At 41.4% G+C, this 20,952-nt stretch overlaps 1 protein-coding gene across 1 annotated transcript in view; it reads left to right on the forward strand.

Annotated features, from left to right (window-relative positions):
* cdh23 (cadherin-related 23) overlaps positions 1–20,952 on the forward strand; it is a 184,685-nt gene that overhangs the window by 59,052 nt on the left and 104,681 nt on the right. Inside the window, exons 8-9 of the mRNA XM_074646704.1 lie at positions 19,852–20,046; positions 20,162–20,290. Coding sequence (XP_074502805.1) covers positions 19,852–20,046; positions 20,162–20,290 — 324 coding nt within the window. The remainder of the gene's footprint in view (positions 1–19,851; positions 20,047–20,161; positions 20,291–20,952) is intronic.

Here is a 20,952-nt window from a genome sequence, read left to right on the forward strand (position 1 = left end):
AATGATGACTTTACACAGGAGATGATTATACACGTTGCCGTTCTGCATTAGTGTCATTGGTGCTGCCAGTGTTTATTTAGAGATCTTTCATCATAGAATATGGACACAGCCTAAACCTTGTAAACCTCAGGTACATTTTGCTGTAATAGACTGATAGTGCAAGTGTTTTTGTCTTGAACATGTCCATCTTCTTCCTACATGCAGTACTTTGCTTTGCTTATCTCTCTGTCCCCACTCTTCTCTGCTGCAGAGCTACATGAAGTGATTGCAAACGGACCCCAGTAGTGCCGCGGTTTCTCTGTACAGGCTCGCAGTCTGTTCAGATCTGTTTGTCTTTCTGTATCTGACTTTTTTAGTTCATGTTCAGTTCCATTCTATTCAGTGCGATCAACGGGGTTTGGCGCGTGCACGTTTGGCGCTTATTTTGTGGCATATATACCGACATGACAATACTTCTCTCTTATTTTTCATATTCTCCACTTTCTCATATAATTTCCACTCAGCAGCTACACCACACACATGTCTCAATTCACACATACCATGTACAGACAAACACTATATATCTATAAGGAGATTTTCTTACATTTGTGTTTGACTTGCTTTTGACATGTTTCATGAAATGAAAAATCTTTGTAGTCCAGTTCAGTACAGTACAGACGAGGCAAATGTGTCAGACAAATATGCTTTCCTGGCATGGCCATATTTTCTGTTTCTGTGTTGCTAGTATCAGCTGAGGTATTACTGACTCTGACTGGAGCAGATGGCTGTTAAAGACTTTAATGCTGTAAAGAAATACTTCCTGAAGTGTAGATTCAAATATTTTTGGCAGAATTTTTTTATTCTAATTGCTCATAATTTCTACCAGGCTGATCTGTCTGCCTCTCTCCCGCTCCTTATTTCTCTCTCTTACAGTTGTTGAAAATAAAAAGCCTGCATACTAATGCATATTTCAGTGTTCCTTGTTATTTTGCCCATCAAACACCCCCGATCATATTAGAGTTCCTTAGCTGGTAAGCAGATGGAGGCATTTTTAATGCTCTGGTTGTGTGGCCCCCACTGAAAGCTAGAGATGGGAGTGATGACTTTAAGCTCACACACTCACACCTGCTGTCCTTTTGGGAGTAAGCACTGGCATTCTTGAAGCACTGGAATAATGCATGGGAAATTAAAGGCACCTGGGGTCATAGTGTAGGAGAAAGGCAGCCTGGATATATGTACTCGGATGTGTCTGCAATTACTTGAAGTCTGAATTATGCATTAGATGGGAAGCATGTATATTTCTGCTTGTGTTTGCGTGTGTGTGAGTCTGTGTGTGTGTGTGTGTCTGCGGAGAGTCACCTGAGACATTAAGACTCGTGGAAGGTGGAGCCCAATCTGCCCTTGCGATACCCCGTGCCCGAGGCTGCAGATAGAAAGAGATGTTGATATAGAGTACAGTGTACCTATAGGACCAGACTGCAGAATGGAGAGATTCAGGGGTACACAGAGTTGACACTGAAGGGAAAACACACAAAAGGCTTGAATACAAGCACACGCAGGGATACAAGGAGGGAAGAGAGAAAGGCAGTGTATCTATTGAAAAACAGCAGAGTGCATTGAATCCCATGTGACGTTGCTGAGATGGCCTCAACAGCAACTTGGACAGCATAGTTTGTTTGAGAATGTGCTGCGTAATGTGCAGCTTCTCTTGGTCATCGGCCCCAAACACTGCTGGTGTTACATAAGGAGGTGCCATAGTTAGTAAAGTAAAGTTGTCACGTCAAGCAATGGTTATGTAGATATTGCATGAAAGCCAAAGTGTTTCCTTTGTTAAAGCACAGTAGAAAGAATCGAGGCAGACCATGGAGCTTCAACCAGGAAAAATGACTGTTGGAACCCTGTGGTTCCTAGATACAGCTAACCTGCATATCTTTGGACTGTGAGAGCAAACTTGCCTGGTTCCAGCCCTCAGGATTGCTGCCCAGATTGTTTTAAGGAATTCAAATACAGTAGATCTGAAGTTGAGCCAAACAGAGCTACAGTATATAGATGTGATTGAGAAGGATGATGTCTTGTTTCTGTGCCAATGGCAGAAAAATTGCGACAAGAGTGAATGAGATCAATGCTGCTATTTAAAGTTAACTTAAATTGAAAGAAAAAGAAACGTTTAAGTTAACTGATCTCTACTAGCTTGTGGTGATGAGATGGATATGTGAGTCACGACACACACTACAATACCCAAAAACAGTAAGCGGCAAATATGAACACTGTCAGACTAAATAACAGAGTAAAAACAAAAAGGCTATTCTGTCTGATTATCAGGTAGGGGTGCGAATCACCAGAGGCCCCACAATACAATATTATCACGATACGTAAGCCACGATATACGATCTTATCGCGATTTTAAACATTTTTTAAACATTTCAAACATTCTGGGATGTTGCGATAAGATATATTCTGATATATTCTGATTTATTACTTTTTTCAACTGCAAATTATGCAGTTTGTCAACATCAGTTTTATCTAATAAGATACAGTTTTCACTCAGTTCATCTCAGACACCACGGACTGGTGGTTTCAAACCTTCTTGCTGTGAGATCACACTGTGAACTGAGACATCACACCGCATACAAAACTCGTGGGCACCAAAAATGTAAATAGATGGGTTCAGATGGGTTTTGTACCCTACATATAAACTCCAAAGCAGTTTAAAAAACACCAAAAAGGAAGAATATAGTCTCTTTTAGGATCTGGGTTGTCTCACACCTGTGTTCTGTGACACTGGAGATTACAGTAGTAGAGATGGTCAGACGGACTGTCCATATCAAAGGACAGAAAAGCCTTAATGTCAGAAATACTGTTTTACAAAATACTGTCAGAAGTCACATTTTAGCAGGTTTTTAGCATAGATTAGCAGCTTTGGCTACAGTGACTTGTCTCAAGTGAAATGTCAACCTCTCATAATAAAAAGATAATCAACCCTTCATCTAAGTATAAGCACCAAGCACAGACTACTCGTTTGGAGGTATGCTGATTTTCTTGTGTGTTGCTCAGACGCTCTACTTTGTCTTTCTCTGAATCTCTATCCCCCTCCTTCACTTCATCTCTCCCCTCTGCGTTAGTTCCGGGTAATTGCCTCAACAGTGTTTCCCTCATTCCCAGTGAATCCAAATCAGACCACTTGTACTGGTGAGTGACTGCAAACATAATCCAGCTCCCATAAAAAGCCTCTCCACCACTATGTAAAGTTACCGCTCAGTATTTGATTACGGAGCTTTGTGATGCTGATCCAGATGTGTACCTTCACAGGTGATTGCCCTCGTTGTGAATAGTAAAAGATTATAAACACGGAGCAACAAGAACAAGCAGTGCCCGGCTAATTGAACAAAGCACAGCGCCAGTTTACATGATGCTAATGAAGCTGTACGGGTCTATGGCTGCTGCAGGTTGATCTCTCTGCCTCTTGCTCTGCTCTTAGTCACATACCTCTCATATGCACAAGCACAAATACAAGCTGCCTACATACAAAAACTAAAAACACACGCATCGCTTCAGCTGGTCCCTGATTCCCCTATGTCTTTAAAAGAAAGTGTGGACTGATTAAAGTCAGAGTTGTATGGGGAACTGTGAAAAATATGACTAAATAAATAAATAAAGCCAGAGTGTCTTGCCCCTCCAGGCATCAGCCGTTTATATGATAATCAGCTCGACTCTAATTTGCATTTAATTCTATTTTTAAAAAATGACTTCTTAAAAAAGAGAAGTGGAGAAGAACGGAAAAAAAATTATGTATGAGAACAAGATATTCTGTAGGAGGAAAAGCAAACAGGTTTTGTTATCATTTACCTTTCGCTGTCTTCCATCAGGTAGTTAATTTTCTTTTTTTGTCAATATGACTTTTCCTCAAGGGCCAGAAGAACACACTTGAACTGTATCTTTACTGCATGTTCATTTGTATACCTATGAATCCCAGTTTGCTTTCTTAACAGGTTTAATCTCATCATTCCCTGTGAACGGGGTAATTCTTTCTGCCCTGTTGGCTCGAAAGGCAGCCGTGGACTTGAAAGCCACTAGCAGGGCTCTATGCTTACATTATGAAAGCCTTAATGCACTGCTTTTTAAACATTTACCATTAAACATACAGTATGCAATGCAAAGACACAGAGGAACACTGACTGTAACTTGGAGATTACTAAAGAAATTAACATATGCATCCCTTTTCAAACAGTTTAGGCCGGGTCTAATTCTTTATAGGCTCTTGAAATCTGGGTTGGAGTTTAAGCATTTTATCTAATCTGAATCCATTATCCATTCCGCTTATTTCATCTTAATCATTTCAAACCTCTTAGTGAACCTATTTATGTTTAGTGTTCAACTTTTGAAAGTTGCCAAAATTATGAATAACAAAAACTCAAAAGATCCAGAAATCTGTAGGTTTTAAGACAAACAGTTTTGAGTGGCAGCCTAATTAAAGGTGCTAAAGTCAAAATTCAAAGCATTAATATAACAGCAAACAACTATTTGCTATGTAAAGATATAGTGGAGTAATGTCTACCTGAGCAGAGAATGAAGTTACACTAATTGTGTGTGTTTTGTAATCCGAGTTTCTGCTTTGTTTATGTGACGTAATTCAACCTAACACATTTTGTGCCAAAGATGCTCAATAAATATTTACATAGCAGCAGAAATGATCAAATCTTGATTAAAGATGAGTTTATTCATTGAAATAACTACTCGTGTTTCTTCTTACCTTAATCTGAGACGAAGCATCTCTCTAACCCCAACTAGTCGTTTTCTGTGATGCTTAAACTCAACCCAACCTTCACCTAACCAGTTATCTTAAAACATAACCTAACCTTAACCAACTGTTGAGGGTAATGGTATGGTATTAGGGAGGGGAAACAGACATCAACACAACAGCAAAGTTTCCTTTTGGCATAGTCATGGAATTGATGTTAGTTGGCAACAGCTGATATGACCTTTTTAATTTTAAATTAAATAATTGGCTAAAAATTAGAAGCTGCTAACTGAATGTTTGGAAACCGAACTTTGCTAATAAGAGTGTCAGAACTTTGAAATATTTACACCAGTGCGCCCAAATCATCTTTCACTCGCATATGAGCGAAATGCTTGCACTGTAGAGCCCTGAGTAGATTGAATACCTGAACCATCTGAGAAAATCAGATGAGGGTGTTTAGCATCTGCTCTTGAGCAGTGGTAGTGTTGTGCATCTCCCAGTTGTGAGCCTATTACATGTCCTTGTCAGTTGAGCTTATCCCCCACCGTGCTGCTGTCCAGTTAGATTTGCTACATTTACCATTTCAATCAGACATATGTATACTTACTGTAAAATATACTATAGCTCTATAGCACATGTATTTTTCATTCTGTTTTATGTTTTTGTTCTGTTTTAAAGGCTTTTTCACTGATTTGAGTAGTATTCAGAAAGGAGGTTTCTTAATGGCCTTAGGTTCCAACATAGCTTCAGATACCACCTTTAAATAGAAACAAATTATTTACTTCCACTTTTAGCATTCTCAATTGAGATGGATAACTTTCCCCAACAGATAGAAAGAGGGTGCAAGACTCGGCGATGTGGCCCGTCCTTGTACCCTTCCCCAGGGATCAACCCATCTGTCTCTCTCCGGCTGTGTGGATCCCTGCGGCATGCCGGACCTGATTACCTTTACATTTAAACAAACAGTCCTGGCTCTTTGGAGGCAGTCGACCATGAGCTCTGACAGGGGTTAGGCAGTTGGTGGAGAAGACTGATCAGGAGATAAAGACGTTATTTGTTTCTTTTCTCTGCTGATAAAAGGCCCTGTCCATGCACACAAACACACAGACACACATCCTTGCCCATTGGCCCTTATCCTAACCCCTTCCTTTAACCATCAATACCTCAAATTTGACTTTAAATCCTAATTGTAACCCAAGTCCTTCTAAATGTTTTAGCCCGAACTCCAAGGCCATTTAAGAAGTGAGAACCACACAAAAAGGACACTCTTAACAAAAAGTCAATCTAAGCTAAAGCTAAAAACTGAAAGTGCAGGAACACATCACGTAATGAATACACACACACAAACACAAATTCATAGGCTGTCCTTGCCTTTCAAAAGTGGCTCCCCTCACTGTCTGTTGGTGTGGAATCATTTTTTTCGGCTGAGTGCTTCTCCAGAAAACCGCCCATCGCTCAGCCCGGCCACAGAGTGGACAGAGAGGAAAGAAGTGAACGCGCAAGATGGAATGAAAGGAGGTTATAATGTGAGGCATTTTTTGCCATCAGTTTCTACACCGTACACAAAGACTTGCTCCATATTATGTGTTGTATTATGTCTTCTCGACCAGTTTAACAGAAATTCATTGGGTACAGGAGGTCAAGTGAATTGCCAGGAAAAGGCAAACTGCTGTTAGAAAAGGGGAGAAGAAATGAATGGCAGCTATATGTGGGAAGTGCATTTAAACAATATCGCCAATCCAGTCAGTGGAGCAATTGATTTTCTGACATGACCAATCATAATCCAATAAAACGGAGCTACAGTTCTTAGGATGAGACATACACACATCAGATTGGTTCTAACCTGATCTTACTTACTGTCATTTGTAGTGGCATTTCTATTAGTCTCTTTTTATGAGTGGGCGTAGCTTTTTCACTTAATTTAAGATCAGCTCTTCTCATTCTTTCACTGCCTTGTTACCATCACACCAGGAATCCTCCGAGAACTATGGCTTTTTGTGACTGATGCTCCCGCTGCGGCACCAATGAATTTGCTTTTATACTGTCTCAGACACAGACACAGATATGCAATAACAAGCCAGAAACAGAAAAATCATAGTGAAAAAGAATCCTTTTCAACTATTGAAGCCAATAAATATCATGTGACTATATTATATTTAACAGGTATTTGCACTAAATTAGACAGAAAAAAGGAATAAGCCGCTGTGTGGTGTAAATCGGAGAAGGGGAGGAGACGGCTTTCAAGTAGCAGTGTCTTTCATTGCCACATTTTACATATTGTAGCTTTGCTCTTTCCCTCGGTGCACTCTTTCTTCTGTTCCTCTCAAATTGTACTCATTTTTATGGTAGACTTCATAAGGTTATTTGAGAATATGTGCACTTAGACAAGCAGGGACTGAAAAAATACAGGGTTTCTCCACTTATCTAATAGGTAGCCCTGCAATTGCAAGTTCTATCTTCTATTACTGTCTGGCATGAAGGTTCATTAATTTACCTCAATTCAAGTATACAGGAATGTTTTTAAAGGAGCAGTGTGTAGGATCTGGCGGTCCTTTAAGCACCATATTCACCAGACAGTTTATTTAAGTTTCTTTTCCACCTTACCTCGACAACTCTTAGACTCTCAACGCTTAGACATACATAGACAACTAGCTCATCATTCCAAATTATTGTACAAAGCACAGTGAGTGCTGGCACAGCTGCCATCCATCAGCTTCAGAACAAAGCTCCACAGAAATCTCTCTTCCAAGAATGCATCATTCCTGGAATTGGAGGTAAACTACTGATAGGCACACCTATCTGCAGATTGCATGTTGTCACTCAGGCACTGTGTCTCTCAGCTCAAACTGAGGTCAAGATACAATTCAGCACTCAGGCTGCAATGATGGCATCAGCCACCTAGGCTTTACCACTGGGGCTGCTCAGATTGATGGGCTTTATAAGCTGGGTTTCAGCCCCAAGCACTGTGTCCATCGCGATATCCCAGGTACATACAAGACGACTGCAGCTCCATACCTCTGGGAAAGAGTGGGCTTTAAAGAAACCCTTGTCACAACTGTTGCCATGAGAGGAATTATAATGACAGACATCCTTTTATGAGTAGTGCTGTCTCATCGGTTTGTGGATGTTATTGCTATGACATACGATTTAAAGTTGTTACTACCCCCCTTGGGCCTGATGGCTCATTTTACCAGGGACATGGTTGGCCTTCTCCACATGCAGCACATTACCATAAGTGTTTGATCTGTCTAGATGGTACTGAGATTGCGAGGGTGCACACAGTTCTGTGGTTTGAGGTCTTTGTGAATCTCATTCCTTTGGGGGTATTTCCTGGGTCCTCTCTAATCTGTTTGGCACCATTGGAGAGAACAACAGCTCAATAATTTGTTACAGCATCTGTAATCTGTGGCATGTCCTAAAGCCTTTGTACTGCAAGCACTATTTGTTATAATAATCATTATTACACTGTGAATACAGTACACAAACACAAATTCTTAACATACTAGATGCGTGTTTATTTGGAGAATTCAAACCATTTCAGAGAAGGCTGAACCACACTCTGGCTTATCAGCAGAGTATAAATCATTTTTGTATAATTTTCCTCATTTACTGTTGGAGCCTTGCAGATGAAGGACACTTAGTCTTGTTTCGATACCAGTGAATTATTGATAAGCTAATTTCAAATGTGAAATATGGCTTTGTGTGTCACCTCTATGATTAATTTAAGTGTTCTCGTGATTCACCTGCTTCAGCATCTCTGTCAAAGTTGCACACTGTGAAATCATTACCGTTGCTCTGACCTCACCTATTTATATACCATAGTGCGTGTTATATATCCATCCAGTAGTTGGCAGGGTTGTGGTTATCTTATGGTTATGGTTATGGTTTTATTTTCCCCTACGATCACATCACACACTAGCCATATAGTAGGGGCACTTGGGCTGATCAGAGCATCATTTGGGGGGAAGAGAAGCAAAAAATAAAGCATTGAAAGTAACCCATTAGGGCACAGAAATGATTAAATAAAGGTTTTTAAAAACAAGGCATGGTGGCACTTAAGATTTAAAATCTTTGGATTATCTATTGCCTCATCCATAATGCATGTTGTTTTCCTCTTTTTAAATTGTGGTACTAAATGGTGCACAGTAAGGTGGTGAAACAGATTGTTGAATTTTAGCTGAAAGAAAGGGTCGTATGTATTGTAATAGTAAGGTGTAGTGCGTTAAATAGAAATAGTAGTAATTTATGTCCACTTTTGACAGTTTGCACTTCTTGTAGTTCAGTGTTACTTATTGCTCCAAATGCTATCCCTAAATGGCTTTGAAACGGCCTGTGTATAGTCGGTCAGTCATCAGTGTGGATTGTTTTATTTGGCATCTGAAGAGCCTTTATACAGACAGTCACAGGCCTTTCATTGATATTATTTAATTTTTGCTTAACTTCTTGTTTATTGGTCTCACGCTCGTTTATTAACTTGTGAAACACTTTAAGACACTTGCTTACTTACATTACTGTTGCTGTTGGTTGATTCTTAATTATTTAGCGATTGATTTCCCCCAAAAAATAACTTTAAGTTTCAATAATACAGTTTATTCCAGATCCCTCAGTTATTTAGCTTCAACTTTGATATGATATAATCATCGTGGTGGTCTGGTCAAAACATATCTTTTCTATTAATAAGGGCTATTGTCAGCTTTTTGCATTCTTTTTGTCCTTCATTGACACATGTAAGCAACTAGAATTGCACTCAGAGAGCGCAGACCTCTGCCAACGCATGACTGCAAAACAGATCAAAGCTCACAGCTGGCGGTACCGTTAGGTGGTCGGCTTATTATTAACACGGTGTGTTTCCGCGTAACGTATCGGCGGGTGCCTCTCTCATCCAGCAGCCTTGTTATGTCTGTATAACGTTACACTACGTTTTCTCTCATCCTGTCATCTACCGCTTTTTTCTTTCTCACCGCGGACGGCCAGCAGCTCCACAAATCGACACACTTATTTCTCTGCTCTCAGAAGGAGGCGGCGTCATCAACGCGTCATCAGTTACACTGCGCATGTGTTATACCCAGTCTTAATGTTCTGGCTGATCGGAATCCGTAAAAAAATTCCTGAATCCGGATCATGAACCGGATCGCCACCAAAATGTAATAGATTGTTCATTGTGCCACACCCCACCCCTCTAAAAGATTTCATTCAAATCCATCGGGAACTTTTGGAGTAATCCTGCTAACAAACAAACAAACAAACAAACAAACAAACAAACAAACCAACCAACGCCAGTAAAAACATAACCTCCTCCCTAGGCCTTTGGCCTTGGTGGAGGTAATAATAGATAACAAGGTACCATATGAAAATTTAAAATGCCACAACACAAAGTGGAATACTGTTTCTTTGCTGAGTTTGTGTTTTCTACTGTATATCTGGGCAACGTAGAGTGTATTGGCACTCTCACAGTAAACCATAGCAACTTGCCCCAGCCAAAAAGATAAGCTGAGTCCAAATCTTACAAAGTTTGTTACATCAGTTTTACCCATGCCTGAGTCACCAGTCTTTTTAGTTAACATATTTTTCTTCCCTTACCTCTCACTTAATTATATTGCTTCTTTTTCTCCTCATTTGCGATACATTCCCTCACGTCGGTCAGAATAATGCCAGCGGCAGTGTGACAAAGCGCCACATGTGGGAGGCAGTGACGGAGGGACAGAGGTTGTGAGAGGCAGGCAGTGAAATGGTGAGCGGAGCTGGTACAATCACATGCCTGCTGGGTTGGAAGCAGAGAGCAGACAGCCGGGGAGGAACTGAGAACCTTGCGAGCGGTATTGGTGTAATCATGGCTCTATTGTAGCGAACAGCTGGGCCTCTGGAGCTGTGAGCAGCAGGGGGCCAAAGCCTGGGCACTGCCCCTGCAAATCACCACGTCTTTAACATTTCTGACAAAATAAGAACAGTGCATTGTACTCAGAAGTGTGTGGGTTTGCCATGGCCTTTACCAGATAGAACAAAAACTCAACTTGCATGCCAAAGACTGACTTTTACCTGCCATTTCTAATCAACAGGAGGCCGGGCAGAATGTACCTGGATGTTTGGCCTACTAGTAGCAGGGCCTAAGAATAGCAATATCAGTCAGTGGGTCAGTTGATCAGTTGGTCAGTTAGTTGGTCAGAGGGTCAATCCCAGCGGGCAACTCCGGGGTCCGAGAAGTGAAGTCAGTGCGGAAGTGCCTTAAACTTGCATTCTTTATAATAGCCAGCAGGGGGCAACTCCTCTTGTTGCTAAAAGAAGTCTGACTGTAAAGAAGTCTATGAGAAAATGACCCTACTTCTCACTTGATTTATTACCTCAGTAAACATTGTAAACATGAGTTTATGTCTCAATCGCTAGTTTCAAGTCTTCTTCAATACAGCGTGATGTTCATTTAGTAAATTACGGTCCCATTTAGAATCAAATAGACCATAAAGCAGGGTATGCTTTAGGGTGTGGCTACCTTGTGATTGACAGGTCGCTACCACGGCATTGTCTGTTCTGGGAGTTGTCCTTGTTTTCCGTGTCTTACAACCTTAACCCTTTCACAGTGTGTTTTCAGTTCATGAAAGTTAATTGTAACATTTTTATCACCTAAAAATATCTTATTCAGCGTTACATTTAGCTCCACTTTCGTGTCACTTCTGGTGCAAAAAAACAAGATGCCGACTGCTGAAAATCAAGATGGCGACGACCAAAATGCCGAATTTTAGGCTTCAAAACTGCAGTACACAAACCAATGGGTGACGTCACGGTGACTACATCCACTTCTTATAGATTGTATATAAGAAGTGGACGTCATCGTCACTACATCCACTTCTTATATACAGTCTATGGTCAACCCATCTGTACGATTTAGTGAGAGGTGGTGAATCACATCACTGCCCAATGTTTGCCGTTTACATTTATCGGTAAATAAGCTTAATCGGTCACAGACACAATCAATAGAACATTACAGTATTTAGCAGAGCAGCATCTTTTGCTTATCATCAACGATCTGTAGACCATTTGGTTAGAAAAGCTCAGGTTGAATACGTGACATTTTCCTGAGCACAAAATCAATACAATGTCTATGTTGTTATAAATATAATAGATAAGCAAATCCTTAGCAAATTAAGTACTTAAGCATGGAGAGGGATGCTGGCGTGGATCCGAAATAGTGCTTACGGCGGTTTCAGGTCATTTTCTTCGTGATGAGTTAACTTACTCAGAGTTTGATTGTCAAAAATGGTAATGAATGTATCCAATATGCACTTAGCAGGTGAATAGAAGAATACTAACCAGCTGTGATGGAACCATGTTTATCCTCCACGAAAAAAAATACAGGCATTATGGCATAAATTCCATAGCTGATGGAGACCAATCTACATTTCCTCAGAGAGAAGGGAAAGTGCAGAGTAGAGGGATTACTTTTGCAGTCTGTTTTTTTAATGAGTAACAGCGACATGCTACCAATGCAAGATGTTTATAATTTCCTCATAAATCCTTGATCTTTCACATTCCGGCTGATAATGACTATTCTTTTTAACAAAAGTGTTACGTAGAATGCTAACAATATCATTTTTTATAATATTTTGCTGTCTCCTCTCGCTATGCTTTCAATAGCACCGTACTCTCCATTGCCCAAGTTGTTTGGATGATTTGCATTTTTTTTTTTTTTTTCAACAAATCATACACTAATTTGGGGCTTTTAGTTTATGCACCTGAAGAGCATAATTTGCCATCACACTGCAGTCTGAGTGAATTTGGCTTCAGTTCTTCCATCACTAGAGTGACGTATAAATGAATTAAACAGTGTGCGCTTGTTGTTGGACAGAGTATCATCACACACTGTCGGGACTACTCCCACAAGGACTCCCTAGAGGAGACAGCTGACATTAAACCACTGGAATCCATTACACTTAAAGCTCCAGTCCTCAGTGGACTTCAGCCCCTGTCATCCCTCAAGGTCCCAGACAGAAGCTGGGCTATGTAGTCTTTGAGGGCTGACCGGCCTTTGACTCTCCTGGGCCCCAGAAGTCATGTTGAACCTGAAATTTGTCTCACAGGAGACCAGCACTCCGCTGCTGCCTTCAGCCCAAGCAGTAGAGAGTGCAGTGCAAACACCAGCATATTACACAGCAGAGGTGCAGTTAAAAGCAAATAGGGACTCCCCTCTTTATTAGAGATGTCTCATGGCTGTTAGTGACAGGCTTTCACTTTCATATGCCCATGTCTGTGCTCTCGCTTTCTTTCTCTTCTCACATTTTTGTAACTCATTTTGTGCCTGCAGTGGGTTTGGAAAGTAATGAGACTCCTTCACTCTATTTTTTATTTTAGCTATTACTTCCTCACCTTTATCATGACAAAGTTAAAATGGACAACTAAAACATCACATCTACAGCAGATATAATACGTGTTCAGACCCTTTATTTATTACTTTGTAGAACCACCATTGGCAGCAATTCCAGCTTCTGCGTTGGTCTTCCTAGATATCCCTTTTATGTAATCCCATTCTTCCCTGCAAATCCATCAAGCTGTGTCAATTAGGACTGAGTGCATCAGTGGTCTGTTTTCATTGGAGTTTACTGTGGGACATTCAGACGTCTCCTGAAGCCAGTCCAGCATCATCTACACGGTGTGACTTCATGTACTAAAACATGGACTTTTGGTTGACTGCGTTCTGGAGCAGGTTTTCTTCAAGGATCTGTCTCTGCCCCTGAGAAGAATCCATCATAGCAAGTAGTTAGTCACCATACTTCATTGGTATGGTACTGTATTAGCCAATTGATGATCTAAACTGTGGCTTTCACCAGATGTATGATGCTGGCGTGATGTGGAATATGGCATTCAGGCCAAAAAGTTACATATTTTGTCTCATCACAACAGAAAATCTTTTCTGTCATGCTGCCAGACCTTTAAGTGCTGTTTGGCAAATTTCTTCTGAGTTGTTATGTGTTATGTCTGAAGTGACTTCTATCTTGCCACGCAACTGCAAAGGTCTGATTTATGAAATGCTGCAGTGACGCCTGTCCCTCTGATGGGCTCTGCCATCTCTGCAGAGAAAGCTGGAAGTCCTGTTGGAGTGGCAATTGGGCACTTAGTCCCTTTTTGCTCATTTACTGACTTTGACTGTAGCGCCAGCTCTCGGAAAAATCATGACGTTTCCAGACTTCTTCCTTTACACGATGATGCCTACCGTGCTCCTGGGAGCTTTCATTGATTTAGCAATTTTTGCACTCTTCCATGGATCTGTGCCTCAACCAGGGTTTACGCCAACGTATTTTATTTAAAGTAGTCAGCAGAATGAACTCTTCACAGTGTTTGTGAACTGAACATATAAACTGAGCAATAAAATAAAACAAATAGCCTTGATATTGTTAATTAAATAAAGTCATTAACCTATATTAAATGTATGTCTCTTTGCATTCCAAGCCCATCAAATTTAATAACTTGAAAATAAGTTAAACGAAGAAGCGGTCTAAAAAATAAAATAATAGGCTGATCGGTCCTAATTCCTCATTTATGAAATTCCAAATAGTGTTGTGTGGCTCGTAGGTCTGTAGCCTACTGAATAGTTTGAAGCTTCAAAGCGTCATTCATAACGTTGATATTCAAATTATTATTATTAACAGAAACATTGCATGTAATAGTCCACCTCTGTCTTCTCTGACTCTCTCAAACACACACACACACACACAGCAAGGACCACGGAAATCCTCGTCTCTGTCTCAGTCAGTTCTCAGTCCAAAAGTCAAAATGAAAAAAGATACTGTAGATGTAATCATTTCCAAAATTCACAAGATGTTTTTTTTTCATCTAACGAAATATTCTGCTTCAGTCCATATTTGTTGGCGTTTAGCCTTTCAAAACATTTTCACTGCGGTCAAAACACTTCATGAGGAGATATTTGCGGAATTTGGCGAAAAGTGTATTGGATTAGAATCACAGACTCCAACTTTAGCAGCGGAGGCAAAACCAAACTTTTGCATAATATAAGTTTCTATATTAAAGTTGTCTTGGCAACATACTGTATGTTATAGGTCACAAAATATTTGTCATTTATGTCCCAACGGACATTTTGGCCGTTAATAATTACACCTGCTGGACAACTACACGTGATAGCAGAAAAAAAGCTGCCATATGCCGGATAGGACCTTGTTTATAATGGTGTGTGCCTGAAATTCATGTCCAACATACTGCATTTATCACAGATGGCGTTTAATCAAATTCTGGACACATTTCAATGAGAATTAAAGAGGATCATAAACCACAAAAATCAACTGGCAGTGTAATAACCAAGGGTCTAAATACTTGGGTAAATTAGGTTGTTTTGTGCAGCATTAATACGTTTATAAAAAGGTATATTACATCACTATTTTGAAGCACTGTATCAGAGTGAATTAATGGCAAAACTTGAAGGAATTAGGTTTTATAACACAACAAGGGGTCTGAGTAGTCTCCAGTAAATACAGTATGCTCTTCCTTTAAACATGGGCCTCTCTACCTCTCTCTCTGTACTCAGTATGTCTCTCCTCCTCCTCTCCTTCCATAAGTAGTAGCTCTCAGAGGGAGAAGAGGGTGATTCCTGCAGTGCACTTCAGATAAGACACAGCAGGGAACTCTCTTCATCCCTCTCCAACTGTCTCGCCACTTAACATTCTGCTTCCCATAGGAAATAGCCCCCATTTATTCAAAAGCTACAAGGCACTGTCAAGGCTTATATGCAGGAATATGAGCCTTAGCTAACCAAATGGCTTTTGCACTTGCGAAGGAATAGGTAGTGACACATTCAGTGATTCTCAACGAGCATGCACTGGTACCCAGTTTAGCGGCCACTGGTCTCGCCAAGCCTTGCTGGGCGTTGTTTATGGTGTGACTCGTTTATGGAGAAGTAATTGGACAGTCTTATAGGATAATAAAAACAGAGGGATTCACTACGTTGCAGTTTGCGCCTGGTCACCCGCATTGACTTGTTATCTGCATCACACGGGTCCAATCAATGGCCTGATGGCGAGGCAATTGAGATCCAGTAGAAGGTACAAAAGGCCAAATCTGATAGCTCTTTACTCTCCTATTACCAGACGGGCTGTAGTGTGCTCTCTGTAGTAGTGGACCGCTGACATGCAGAGAAATTCATCATGATGATCCAGCTGTTTAAATAGGTTCCTTTATTGCTTTTCTCTTAGTATTGAAATGCTCCACTTATCCAAACGGAGCGTTTGACCTTCAAAGCCTTCCAAGGGGATAAAGTAAAAACAAGATAAGAATGTATAAGGTGAACGGGTAATGGTTGTGTTGTGATTCTGTTAGCAGGCATCAGAGCATCCAGAGTCTAATAGCAGCTCAAAGATGATCTACTCCTGCACACAGCCCAGCCTGCTCACCTCTGATGTACCACACTGGCACACTGACACACCGTTATGAGAGTTGGTCATCTGTGCTTCTCAGCAAAGCTTTGAACTCTTGGTGCTTGAACTGCTTTGAACACCGCGGCACTGTCAAATCTGGGAGATCAAACCTGGCGTGTGTGTGTGTGTGTTTACGTATTCGAGTGCGTGACGTTATTTACTGAACCTTGTGGCATTTGACACTGCGAGTTGTTTATGAGTCATTGTTTCACAGGCTGCTGTGTAGAGAGAGATAGAAAACCGGCATGCTTTAGGGGAGGAAACGGATACGTCATATCACACACTTTCTCCACACACATCCAGATCTCAGCCTCTTTCCAAAAGGAGGTGCACACACACACACGCACACACACAACTAATACTCAACTATCAGACTGCCTCCTTGACATCAAAGCTAAGTTGATAAAGCAGACACCTTGCCAGACACACATCCAGGTGCGCACACACAAACAAGCACAAGCAGGAATATTTAATTCATTCACCTAGAGTTTGATTTTGTGTATTTGTATCTATTTAATATGTGCCTGTGCTCCAGTGTCACGCTGCAGGCGGTGGGGTACCTTTTACAGGTGTTTCTAGTTCTCTCGTAAGACAACTTGACAAGCATCATAAATATATCAGAGAAATGCAGCTTGGATGTTTATTCAAATGCAGTTATTGTTGTGGAGGAGTGGATTAGTAACTCTGTTCCTTCACTCTGGAAGTATCGTTGAGGTTTGCCTCAAATACACTGTAAGTGCTGCAGGGAGCCTCTCTGTGACCAGAGCAGAGCAGAATATGGCAAACTGGCCAACTTACCAAAGAGATTGTTTAGTCTTGTTGTTATTTTGGTTCTTCTTCTTCATTCGGCCTGTCTCAGCTCCATCCACACCCCACCTCTTGCCGTCCACTTTGAGCTTCATTTGTGCTCTTCAGAAACCTATGGGTGACATCACAGCAACTACGTCCATATTTTATACAGTCTATGGTAACACCACAGCCACTGCTTTTCCTTTTTTAATTAAGAATGGGTGTTGAAGTTTTGAGGTTTAACCACCTAAGATCTAAATGGGGAGGAAAAATCCTGATATACAGTAGCAATTCTGACTTTCAAATCTGCTATTTTTTAATCTAAAATACATGAACCTTCAATACGTCAGTCTGAGAAATGACCCGCGACTCTGTCTGCACACATTAGACGTCACAATGGGGGTTACAAGGTTGAGAAACCGAGCCCTGTGGTATCTGTAGCAATTCTGACATTCAAATCTGCTATTTTTTAATCTAAAATACATGAACCTTCAATACGTCAGTCTCAGAAATGACCCGCGACTCTGTCTGCACACATTAGACGTCACAATGGGGTTTCCAAGCTTGAGAAACCGAGCCCTGAGGTATCTGTTGCTCTGTTGCTCTCTCTGGCAACTGTTGCTCTCCTCGTCTTCCCCCGCGGCTTCACTACTTAGATCTCTCTCCTCTTTCTGTTCCTCAATTCCCATGTGGCTATCAGGCTTAATCTGGTGAGACGGGCCAGATCTGTTCATGCATGTGCAGAGACCAATGGGAGAAAGTTAAGGAAATCAAGCAAAAAGAATGGCAGAAGCAGTGAGACTGAGGAAGTTGTAACGTGAAGTCGTGTAGACAGTTGGCCTTACCTTGCTGTTATGCTGCTGTGTTACCTCGGTGATGACCCCCTGTCCTTAAGAGTACAGTGAGTCATAAGTCTAAGTCACACACACACACACACACACACACACACACACACACACACACATATTTTGTTACTCAAATAATAAATAATACATATACATACATGTCCACAGACACTGTCTCATCCCATATGTTCATACTGTCTAAGCAAACATACACATTCACACACAAACACACATAGCTTTATAGACACATCAAGACAATAGCACAAGGTAGCATGTATGTACACATACACATGCAAATACACCTCCACACTCCCCTGACACCTGTGCAGACAGACTGTGGGGTCAACTGCTCTCTTACGGTGTCACTTTAGCTTTGGCTCCGGGCCCAGCTCAGTTCAACACCATGACCTCCCCAATGTGGTCACGCTCTCCCCCTGTAGTACTGGACTGTGTGTGTGTGTGTGTGAGAGAGACAAGAAAAGGAGAGAATAGAGGCCTCTTGCAAACATTTCTTTCCAGTAATACAGCGGGAATACCTCCCGCAGTCCCGCACAACCTTTTTTTTCTTGTATCTGTAGGCATTCTCATTTCTTATTAATTGTGTTTGTGGCTGTTTTGAGATAAAATTCCAATTAATGAGGATTTCCTCAAACTTACAGACAAGCTGTTCTGCAACACCTGAGGACTCTGTTTCTTTATATGACCTCCTCTTTTTCCACTCGCCAGGTTTCAACACTGACCACGGCCAAGTTGAATAGTACTCTGATATGCAGCCTTTCTGCCCGTTGATATTTCCTAACTCTTAGATTTGAGATACCGAAGGCAATTTTGGGAGGCAACATAGATAGGCAAGGGTTATATTTACAGACAACAAGCTGCGACAAATATCTTCTGGCAATGGGATATCCCGATGCCATTGAAGGTGCACTATTGTGAGAGTAAAATCTGTTTTATCAGAGGAAGTCACAAAGTGAAGCTGCAACAGACATTCTGTTTAACTGATAAATAAAATAAAATGTATCCTTTGTGCCCACATTAAAATCTGCTGCCAGCTGGGTATGGTCACTTCTGAAACCGTCTCCATCCACAGGGAAGCGAGGAGAAAAGTTCAGCTCAAAATGAAAATTGAGTCATTATCTTTCCGCGCCCATATCATTTGAGGTTCCTGTGAAGTTTGTAGGACCACCACAGAGCGAGATAGCACCGTGGTTTCATCTCAGCCTTCCTTCAAACCTTTGAACAGAAATGTCAACGGGACAGTCTTTTTAGAGCTGTAAAACAAAAAATGTCCTTTTATACTTCCGACGAATCATGGTCCAAGAGTTTTGTGTCTCCGATGTTGCTGCTCTGACACACAGCAGACTCCGTGAAGAGGACCCTCTCCCTATGTAGATAGAAACGGCTCATTCTAAGCTAACGAAAACGCAACGATTCTTATTATCAGGCGATTATACACTCAAGAAAACTTGCTTATTGATATTAGATCCCACTTCTGCCAATAGATCTTCCTAAATGCTACACACTGTTCCTTTATGGGAGAACTTCAGAGGCAGTTGGATTCACATGTGTTTAATCTTTTTCCTCTTTTGTCCATTTGATATCCAGTATGGTAAAAATAAGAACATAAGATTTGTTCTCTACAATCTGCCATTTGGAGCCACTGGAGAATTGCTGAGTCAACCCTTTGGCCTGTAACCAATCATGAGTGATTGAAGCAGCCATGTTAATCATTGCTTTTATTTATCCAGATTGGCCAAGAATACATCGTTGTTCTTAGTCGTGATTTTGGGGAGGCACTGCAGGGGAAGATTATGCACATTCCTAGTCACAACTAGGACATTGTGTTCCAAAAATAATTACTAAAGTAAATTGTAGTCTGTGGCTATGTAGTTAGATAAGGCTTCTGTGTCAACGACATAAAGGTCATAAGTTCAGTCTCTACTTCAGCAGTAGTATATTAGTATTCACCCTGAACATTTCTTACTGTAATAACGGGAAAAAAAGATTCTACTACAGTACAGTGTAAATCAAGGCATGTATTTGGATTTTGTCTATCATGCTGTACTCAGTGCCAACACTTCTCTTTCAGAACACACCGGTGGGCAGATCAGTGTTCATGGTGAACGCCACAGATCCAGACCAGGGCACCGGAGGCAGCGTTCTCTTCTCCTTCCAGCCTCTCTCTCCCTTCTTCTCCATCGACGGGGCCCGAGGCGTCGTCACCGTCATCAAACCCCTGGACTACGAGGCGACCGCAGCGTACCAGCTCACTGTCAACGCCACGGTCAGCACACACATAACAGAAACGTTCTGTCTACATTAGCGCAGAGCCAACACTGCCAAACACAAGTCAAATTGATGCATATATTTATTTATATATTTATTTCTGTTTCTATCAGGATCAAGACAAGATAAGACCTCTGTCCCGGCTTGCCAACTTGGCTATCACCATCACTGACGTCCAGGACATGGATCCCGTCTTCACCAATCTGCCCTACAGTACCAACATAGAGGAGGACATTCCCCTGGTCAGTAATACAATCCCACCTGACGCCATGCAGCTTTTATGTGAAACCCTGTAATGTGTCCATTTTCTTTCTTTTCCATCCTTTTCTTGCCAACTTACTCTTCACCTCATTGCTCATCCCCAGCTCCTCCTGTCCCGTGTTCATACTCGTCTTTGATTATTCAGGAGATGTTTGGAGCAGGTGCAAGAGAAATATGGTTTAAAACTGAGTCCTGAGTTATTATCAGGGCATGATATCTCACCTCTCATCCTCCCTCCTGAGTCCTGAGCTCCCCCCCCCCACACCCACAGGAACCCACGCACACCCAAACTCTGCCCCGGGCCCCTACATTCAGCTCTGCAAGTGTTGGAGACTATAATTACTGCAGAAGATTTACAGTCCTGCTTCAGGGATGTGAGGCCTCTAGCAAAGGTCACCGGGGCTATAGGATTTATCTCACAATGCCACCACATGTGTGTGAAGTATGAAGTCTTTGGATTGTACAAGGTACTAAGTAGTGGAGTCTCACCATGACCTTACCTTTGTCTTTATTGCAAGTAGGTTTGTAATGAGTATCTAATACACTGAGTGTCTGTTTCCCTGTACACCATTATGTTCACTCCCCTGACTCAGCCCTCTAAACTCAGTTCCCAGGTGGCTAATGGTCCAGCTATTGATGTTTC

Source organism: Sebastes fasciatus, chromosome 9 (assembly GCF_043250625.1).
Source record: "Sebastes fasciatus isolate fSebFas1 chromosome 9, fSebFas1.pri, whole genome shotgun sequence".
Lineage (NCBI taxonomy): Eukaryota > Metazoa > Chordata > Actinopteri > Perciformes > Sebastidae > Sebastes > Sebastes fasciatus.